Source organism: Theropithecus gelada, chromosome 8 (genome assembly GCF_003255815.1).
Source record: "Theropithecus gelada isolate Dixy chromosome 8, Tgel_1.0, whole genome shotgun sequence".
Taxonomy (NCBI): domain Eukaryota; kingdom Metazoa; phylum Chordata; class Mammalia; order Primates; family Cercopithecidae; genus Theropithecus; species Theropithecus gelada.
Genome location: NC_037676.1, coordinates 1800334 through 1809524, shown reverse-complemented (window position 1 = coordinate 1809524; position 9191 = coordinate 1800334). Strand labels below are relative to the sequence as shown.

The 9191-nt window shown below is 51.8% G+C and overlaps 1 protein-coding gene and 1 long non-coding RNA gene across 2 annotated transcripts in view; one reads left to right on the top strand and one right to left on the bottom strand.

The window, feature by feature from the left end:
• Positions 1-2048: 2048 nt before the first annotated feature.
• Positions 2049-8888, bottom strand: SOX7 (SRY-box 7). The gene is made up of 2 exons (XM_025394999.1): positions 8516-8888; positions 2049-4960 (listed from the first exon to the last, which is right to left on the bottom strand). The coding sequence occupies exons 1-2, from the start codon at positions 8751-8753 to the stop codon at positions 4032-4034; spliced, it is 1167 nt and encodes a 388-aa protein (XP_025250784.1). The 5' UTR covers positions 8754-8888; the 3' UTR covers positions 2049-4031.
• Positions 7599-9191, top strand: part of LOC112630588 — a 41488-nt gene continuing 39895 nt past the window's right edge. Inside the window, exon 1 of the long non-coding RNA XR_003120896.1 lies at positions 7599-7952. This is a non-coding gene — a long non-coding RNA (uncharacterized LOC112630588). The remainder of the gene's footprint in view (positions 7953-9191) is intronic.

The window sequence follows — 9191 nt, the reverse complement described above, 5'->3', positions numbered from 1 at the left end:
AAGGGTGGAACGGCAGCAAACAGGATTCAGAAAAGGAACTTCTAACTGTGCATTGCCATCGATTCCCATTGGCTAAAGCAAGACATATTCTTTGCACCAGAGACAGCGATGTGCCCAGAATGGGCAACTAAAACTCAAAGATGCCCCTGGCTCCTGGGCACAACTGTCTCACCCACAGCTGAGCACAGCGGAAGAGCAGCCCGGTTGTCAGCCTGCTTCCTGCCTTCCCAGAGACAGAAACCATGCCCCCACAGTGTGTCCTGGAATGAAACATGCCCACGAGGCAGTGACGGGGTGAGGTGACTATCAGGCTGTCTGAAGAATGAAAGTAAGTTTTGTCTACTTGTTTGCTTACTTAAGACTGTCACAGCTAATTTGTTTGTTTGTTTGTTTGTTTTTGTATGTTTAGTGGAGATGGGGTTTTGCCATGTTGGCCAGCCTGGTCTTGAAATCCTGACCTCAAGTAATCCACCTGCCTCGGCCTCCCAAAGTGCTGGAATTATAGGCGTGAATTATAGCATATCTTGCTATCCAGGCAGGCACTGCTAGACAGGAGCTCCAGGCAGCTGGTGACTCTGCAGACTGGCACGGGCCACGGCCGCAGCCACCGGCCTGGATAGCAAGGTCTTCAACATCATCTCACTCTGGCCTATGATTTCCTCTCCTCTTTCTTTCTTTCCCTGGGCCGTGATGGGTATGAACTAGACCTCATATGACTCCATGCCATAGTAAAGTGGGAAAAATCAGGCAGCACCAACCCCAGCAGTGAGACCGACTAATGCTGCCAACACACATCTGACGATGCTAAAACCCAGGTAACAGGACCACACGAGCCAGCCACCCTTCGCCCACGCCCACCCTGGGCTTCCATGTCCCCTGCTGCACAATGTGGTGGGTGGATGACGGGCCCCACCTGGGGCTGTGGATGAGAAATAGCCCATAAAACTTTCCATAAAGCTCTGTACACCTATAAAGTGCTATTAAAGTAACGACTATATAGATTAGGATCAAAACTGAAGGGAACACGCATGCCCATTTGGGCTCTCCCAAGACCCACTCCTTGGCCCAGAGGGCCTGGGAAAACACACGGCTGCCCTTAACTTCAGCAAGTTACAACTGCTTCCCCATAGACAAAAGCCAGACAGAGGTGACCTGCACAGGGACTGAGTCATCCTCAGTTTCTTCCAGTGCTTTTTGGCTGGGATGTTGCTCCTAATCCTCACTAGATTTGCATCCTTTTATTATTACTCTGTGTGCTCTCCTGCCTTCTCCACAATGTCCCAGTGAGTTCTGAGAGCCTGTGATATATTTCCACAGCACATCCATAAACACAGGTGTGTTTCCAGATTATTTCAAAAAGAAGAAAAAAAGTGACAGTCTTTTTTTTTTTTTTTTTTACAGAGTCTCACTCCATCGCCCAGACTGGAGTGCAGTGGTGCGATCGTAGCTCACTGCAACCTCCGCCTCCTGGGTTCAAGCAATTCTCCTGCCTCAGCCTCCCAAGTAGCTGAGATTACAGGCACCCGCCACCACACTCACGCCTATAATTCCAGCACTTTGGGAGGCCGAGGCAGGTGGATTACTTGAGGTCAGGATTTCGAGACCAGGCTGGCCAACATGGCAAAACCCCATCTCCACTAAACATACAAAAAACAAACAAACAAACAAATTAGCTGTGACAGTCTTAAGTAAGCACACAAGTAGACAAAACTTACTTTCATTCTTCAGACAGCCTGATAGTCACCTCATTCCACTTTACGAGTGTAAAGTCATCACGAGGAGAAAATTGTTCTACATGTAGGTCATGAGTTGACATTTTCTTTCATCATCAATAAAAACAGCAGGTTCCAATGTGTAAAATTTGGATTTATCTCTTTAGCATAACTCAAATGAAATAAACCATCCCTACCACATAATAACTTTTTAAAATAAAAAAGTTGATGTAGAAAACAGTTTAATCAATACCGCAAGTAGCACTCGATGCAATATTTATGTCTTACTTGGAAACCGTTTCTTTTTGCAAAACTATATTTCAAAAGACAGAATAGTCATGGTACAAAAACGTTTATTTAAATTAAATATTTTCAACAAATTAATATTGACAACTGTTTCAAAGTATGTGTCGTTCTTTCAAAAAAATGAAACAGTTTAGCTTAATGGCTGTGATACTGTTTTATGAGATTATTCATACATGCTCTGGACTGCACACCAGTCAATCATATCATCAACAATTTACTATTTATTACCAAATGGCATATAAAGTAATAGCATAAAGAGTAATCATATCTTATAAGTGATTTTACAATAGGACATCTTGGGAGGGCAAAAAGGATTTATCAACAATACAAAACATAAGATAAAAATAATAGGAGATTATATAAAACATATTTCATACAGGAAATAATATGCTAAAATAAAAAAAAAAAACAACTGTCTTTCAGCACACTGTTACACATGCTCCTTCAAAGGAGGTCTGGGAGAAAGACGAAAATGTTTTGGGGTCAGGTGTCCAGGGCTCAGAAACATTTTTGGAATCACAGTGAGTTTCTGATTTGTGGGAAGTTGCTCTAAAGCACTGGCTGAGGACTTTGCCTGAGGACCTGGCTGGTGAGGAAGACACACTCTCACTGCAGCTGGAGGATGCATGCTTGGGCTAAGTCAGGGGCTGTTTGAGTTAGCGACTAGTTCAGCAGTGGAGGAAGAGTAGAAAGAAGAGAGGAAGAAATCCCAGAAAAGAGAGTAAAGAAACTGGAGACGGCTGGGAAGGAAGCACCTTTCAAATCTACAGAGGGGAAAGTGTGTATCCAGATTTGAGGACAGTGACTTTGCTTGGTTGTAAAGTCCTTTTAGGAACCCGGGCTCTTTGGGTCATCAGAAACAGGGAGTTGGCAAGAAGCTGTCATTGTTAATAAAAATATCTGATTTAGACTTTAAGAGTTGCATGAAGTGGACATGTGTCTCTCACACTCCTTTTATATATTCAGACTGTGCAGATTCTTTTTTTTTTTTTTTTTCTTGAAATGGAGTTTCACTCTTGTTGCCCAGGCTGGAGTACAATGATGCAATCTTGGCTCACTGCAACCTCTACCTCCCAGGTTCAAGACATTCTCCTGCCTCAGCCTCCCAAGTAGCTGGGATTACAGGCGTGCACCACCACTCCTAGCTAATTTTGTATTTTTCATAGAGACAGGGTTTCATCATGTTGTCCAGGCTGGTCTTGAACTCCTGACCTCAGGTGATCCACACGCCTCGGCCTCCCAAAGTGCTGGGATTACAGGCGTGAGCCACCGTGCCCGGCCTAGACTGTGCATATTCTCTTGAAGTGTGTGTATAATAAAGAGAGAGAGAGAGAGAGAGAGAGAGAGAGAGAGAGAACTGCTTTAAAATGTATATTTAAAATAAAATAATTTTAACTCAATCCCATTTTCTGTAATATAGGTAGCCATACTGGTTAATGTCTCAAATCAGGTTGACTGTTTTTTGTCAAATTGTGAGTCCCTTTGGAACTGCGTGGTCATTTTGGAAAGGAGTGCAGAAAGCGCAGAAAGCCTCGTGGTCCTTGGGCTGTGCACACAAAATTATCACCAGCTCGTAGGCTAGTGAGCTCATTAATGAGTCAGATTTCCCCATCTTCCTTTATTAACCTTGAGAGAACCCTAAATCAGAAAACTGTGGACCAGAAGGGACCTCGGCTATCAAGTCTGTCCCACCATTAGTTTCGACGATGGCTACAAAGGAAAGAGGTCGGTGAATATTCTACTGGGAGACAGCAACTCTCAGGGGCTGGAGGAAAACTCACTTGAAGGAATATACTTAAAATGCAGGCTGCAGGGGCTGGAATGTGGGGAAGGGGATGGAGGCGGCACTCGGATAAGCAGAGTCCAGCTTAGGCCAAAGGCTCTGGGGCCACAGTTCAGACCTCCCTGCCCTGAGTGGTGGGAGGAAAGCTAGTGTGGCTGCCAGGCTCCCCCGCCACTCAGGGCACAGGAAGGAGAGGGCGTGAGGGCTGGCTGGACGCGGCGCCTCCAGCTCTATGACACACTGTAGCTGTTGTAGTACGTGGCCGTGGCATCAGCCAGGACAGAGATGAGGCTGGTCTCTGTGGGACCCGTTGGTGTCACCTGGGAGACGGGGACATGCCCACTGAGGGCCACGGTCCCTGTGGCAGAGTCTGGGTGGCCAGGAGTGTTCAAATACTGGTCGAATTCATTGCGATCCATGTCCCCCAGGAGTTCCACCTGACTCAGTTGATCCAGGGCATCCAAGCCAGGGTGCTCAGGAGGCGGGGAGAGCTGGCCCAGGTGGGCTTGGAGGTTGGAGTGGAGAGGGTGGTAGGTGGCCGGGGAGTAATAGGCAGGAGATGGGGGACAGCCGGGTACAGGGGACATCATGGAGACGCCGGGGGACTGGCCAAGAGCCAAGGAGCCCAGGGAGTGGCTACAGTGGAGAGGGCTGGGGGCGTACTCCGGTGAGTACGGGGGCCCTGGCAGATGGGGGATGCGGCGGGGGTGGCCATGCTCCTCCTGGCAGGGGGAGGAGAAGAAGGTCTGCTCCGGCTCCAGCACGTCCAGGGGAGACATTTCAGGAGGTGTGGGCAGCCCGTACGGGTACGTGTCCACACTGCTCGGGGTGCCGCCGCCGCCACCACCAGCCGGCCCCTCGTGGTAGCAGCCCCGGAGGCTGGGCAGGGCAGTGCCAGGGGAGTACTCACCCCTGTCCTCCTTCTCCCCCAGCGCCCCCCGGCTGCCGCTTCTCTTCTCCGGCAGGGCGTTCTGGTCCCGGGAGAGGGAGCTCAGGAGGAAGCCGGGGTCCACGCGCTTGCACAGCCGCTTGGCCTGCTTCTTTCTGCGCGGCCGGTACTTGTAGTTGGGGTAGTCCTGCATGTGCTGCAGGCGCAGCCGCTCCGCCTCGTCCACGTACGGCCTCTTCTGAGACAGCGTCAGTGCCTTCCACGACTTTCCTGCTCACACAAGGCAGAGGAGGCCATGCTCAGTGTTGTGCCCCTCAGGCATTGCACATGCACACGCGTACATACACATGGGCACATGTACACACACCTCCCTTCACCCTCTCAGTCACAGAGGACACGGGCACCTCTTGCACCCTCTTCCCAACACAGATCCTGCAGACACAGTGAGGCGAAATCAACCCCTCTGCTTGCATCCATAAAGCCAGATCGTGCACTGTGCACACAGAGAGCATCGCCTCTCATGTAAGAGCCACCAGAGCATGCCCAGGCTACAATGCAGGGTCCCCAGTGAAAAAAGCCCACCTGACCATATTCAGCTACAGGAAGAAAATACCTAATGATCACAATATTGATTGGGGCTCTTTTTACCCTTCGAGGGTCCATTCTAAACATTTGTGCATTCTCATGAAAATCTCTGCCTTCATTGATTAGTGCAGGCTAAAGAGATACTGTCATAGTTACCTATGGCATAAATCTCACAGCCCTTTCTGGGAGGGAACTCAGGCTCGGTCAATAGTTTCACAGATGTCAGTAAATCAGAGATTTTCACTTAGGTTAACAAATGCCTATTCCTTACCTCTGAAGGTCAAATAGGACCCTGCTGGATGACCGAGGCCAGAATGCTAACATCTGCCTGCAACACATGTATGCATGCCCAGACACATGCGTGCACACACATATACATGCAAACCATCACTTCCAGCCAGCCATCTTTTGGGGACCCTTGACGGTGCCAGGGCACCTGCTTAGCCACAGATCTCCATGCAGAAGCCATTCCCTGCACTTCTCTGAGTCTCTATTTTCTTCAGTATAAAATAAAGATATTGTGACACTCTCCAGCTCCAAACTCTCTCTCTTTAAAAATTATTCCATGCTTGCAACCCACTGGTGCTAATATGCTGGCTGTGCTTGATCTTCTATTCGCCATTGCTTGCTTGTCTGTTGTTTTTCAAGTCCCCGGAGCATCTTCCCTCATCTCTCAGTGTGCACTGCACACCCCTCCTGCAGTGTTTTCTAGGGGTGGAGGGCTTCTTGGGTTGCTTTGCTACCTCCTAAGGTGGGCTCAGGATTCTACAACTTTAACATGTTCTCCCACGATGCTAATATGTCCTGAAGTTTGAGATGCATTAACCTAGATGTTAAGGCCTAAGGAAAGGGCTATGTGTTCCATTCAGCACATTCTGCACAGGGCCAGGTGCAGAGCCGTGCACACAGCAGCCCTCAGTACCTCTGTCGACTGGTTCCTTGGGCCAGGGCTCACAGCCAGGGTAGGGCAATGATTAAGGGCATTGTACCACTTAGATGAAAGTTTATAGAAATTCTGTGGAGCTTTCAACTAACATCATTAGCTGTCACTTAAAAGGGTGACTTGAAAGTGTTAGGAGCTGCAGATTCAGGGCTGATCATCAGTTCCCAGCCTGTGGCTGAGGCTACAAAGCTGTTGCAAGCGACCCAAGATTCAGGTGCACCCCATACCCTGTCCGTGGTCTCAGTATAAAATGTGGCCCTAGCTTCTAAATGTATCCGGATGTTATATGATCAACAAAATACGTGTTCATTTTAAAATGCTACCAAATGTCTCCTTCTCTTTATGCACTTTCTCAATCATAATATATTAAAAATACCAGTGTGACTAGGTCACATTTTTAATGTTAAGGTTTGGAAGGTTTATAGTGGAAAAAGTTGAGACTCTCATATCCAGGCTTTTCCTCAGGTCAGAAAGGAAAGAGCCAAGAAGGAAATGTCACACAGGTGGAGGGGATCATCCCGCTGCCCCCTGCTAACAGGTGCACAAAGTCCATATTGTGAAAAGCACCAGTGTTGCGGTTTCCCTCACCCAGTGCCAGGAGCTACATGGCTCAGCAGGAAGGAATCCGTGTTTTTTCTGCAGAATGAACTGTAACCTCCTGAAGCTGAAGTGTAGGCCCCGACTGGGACCAATTCACAGGAAGCATCTGTCTCCTGTGTCCCTGTGTCTGCCCCTTTCCTGGGAGCAGGCTTCCCCAATTCCGAAGGGCCGTGCTTCTCACCCTTCCCTCCTCCCCAGTCCCTGGCCCAGGCCTGCACAGAATTCCTTCTCTATCACCCTCACAGCAGTGGCTTGCTTCCCCCTCAGCGGGCATGGTCAACAGGCACAGTGCCCAGGGTCCGTGGAAAAAAATGTTTGGGGATCCACAACAAACATATTTTCATTTCTTTTAAAATCTAAAGAAAAATATAAACTAATCGGTTAAAGAAAATGTTTTATTATTGTACATATTAATATATTTGTCTTTATGCCAAGACTGTGTAAAATAAAAATGTTACTGTTTTTTGATGAGGGAAAAGGCCCCAGAAGGCTGCAGACCACTAATGCGAGTTGGTGAAGCCAGCCACGACGCTGGGCCCTTTGCAACCAGCACTCCATCAACTGCTTTACACAGCAGCTAAACTGCAGGAGGGCTCGGCCTGGGACCCGCTCTGCGGGCCTGTGGCTTTGACCAGCAGAAAGAGGGGCGTCAGTCCTATCTCCAAAGTTCCGCCCCGGGAAAGAGCCCTGAGCTCTGAACTCCGACGAAAAAAAGAAGGGCTCTGTTCTGGGCAGGGTGGGGTTTGGGAAGGGTAAAGACGGCCTCGGGTGCCCACGTGTCCCTTCTTATAGGACCTGTCTCCCGCTGCGTGCACCAAGTGCTTGTGCTTTGAAAGGTTTTCGCCGATTAAAACGAATAAAAACCGCGTCGAAAGCAAAGAAGTTAGGGGTTAGGTAGGGTCGAAAAGTACTCAGCTCGACACCGGAGGAAAAAGAAACCCCCACAGGAACTCCGGTTGTTCGGGTGTGTCCTAACAGCCTCACTCCGGACCTCTTGGACCTGGTGGGTCCGTGTCCCCAGCCCCTGCGGGGACAGCCCAGGAAAAGGCCGGGTTCCAGGACAGCCCAAGCATCCAAATCAAGTTATCTACACCCCCGAGGCTGAGAATAGATGAACGAATCGAGTCTATTGGGGTAAGTTTTTTGTTTTGTTTTTCTCTTATTTAGTTAAAGCAAGGATTCGTTCCGCAGGGTCTCTCTTCAGGAATATTCGTTAACTATAATTTCATCTGTGACAGCCTTCCTCTGAGATGGCCCAATTGTAAGGTCCAGGGAATGCTGGGTCTTCCCGCTTCGGTATTTCTAGCAAACGCCGGTTCCACCCAGCCTCGACGTTTCCGTCCCTGCCCTGTCCATGCGCGCCGGTCCCTGCGGCCAGGCTTCCCAGCCTGGCCGCTGCCCCGTCTCCCCGCCCCCTGGGGCGCCGACCTCCGCTCCTGTCCCAGCAAAGGAGCCTCCCCTGCCTGCTGCGCTGTTTCACCTTGGACCGCGCCAAGTGCCCCCGCTCTGAATCCTGGGCACCGCGAGCACCCACGCTCGCGCAGACGGCCAGCCACGCGGGCACGAAGAGGGCCCTCGCCCCGCGTGCCGGGTTGTCCCCAGGCTCCGCGCTCGCACCTGCCCTGCCAGGCAGCCAGCCGCTCGCCGTCCGCCCCCCGCCCCCAGCCCCCAGCCCGCCCGACCGCGCGCTCACTCACCCAGCATCTTGCTGAGCTCGGCGTTGTGCAGGTCAGGGTTCTGCACCGCCAGCCGTTTCCTCTCGTCCTTGGCCCAAACCATGAAGGCGTTCATGGGCCGCCGGATACGGCTCTCGGAGCCCTTGTCCCCCGGGGGCCGAGGGGCGGCGGGCGGCGACTGTCCATCCGACAGCTCGGCGTCCAGGGCCGGGCACTCGAGCCCCTCGGGCCAAGGGTAGGCTCCCAGCAGCGAGGCCATGGCCGCACGCGGGTCGCCTCGCTTAGCTTGGCGGGGCCGGCGCGGACCTGGCCCTCGCACCGGTCGGGGCGTCCAACTTGGCCCGCAGCCGCGACCCGGCCCCTGATTTATCAGCTTCGGGCGGCCGCGTCCTCCAATGACTCTCCAAGGCGGCGCGGCCCCTCCCTCGGTGTCGGCACGGGTCCCCTCCCTGCGTCCCGGGCCGCCGCCGGGTCCCCGCTCCAACCTGCCGGGAGGAGGAGGGAAGAAGGGAGGGAGGCAGGGCCTCCTCCCCGCACCCGCCCCCGGCCCGCCCCTCCACCGCCAGGGGCCTGCCCGGGGATCTGCGCCGGGCTGGCCCGGGCCGCCTCCCGCCCCCTGCCCTGGACCCGCAGGTGCCGCAGAGCCGCAAGGCAGGCGCTGGAGGCCCGCTCCAGCCCGGGCCTGCCCGGGTCAGAC

Bases quoted from the DNA above. Each gene is read 5' to 3' on its own strand.
- SOX7 (XM_025394999.1), bottom strand. From the start codon at position 8,753: ATGGCCTCGCTGCTGGGAGCCTACCCTTGGCCCGAGGGGCTCGAGTGC. The intron at 4,961-8,515 runs GTGAGTGAGCGC...TTGTGTGAGCAG, and splicing joins CGAGCTCAGCAAGATGCTGG to GAAAGTCGTGGAAGGCACTG.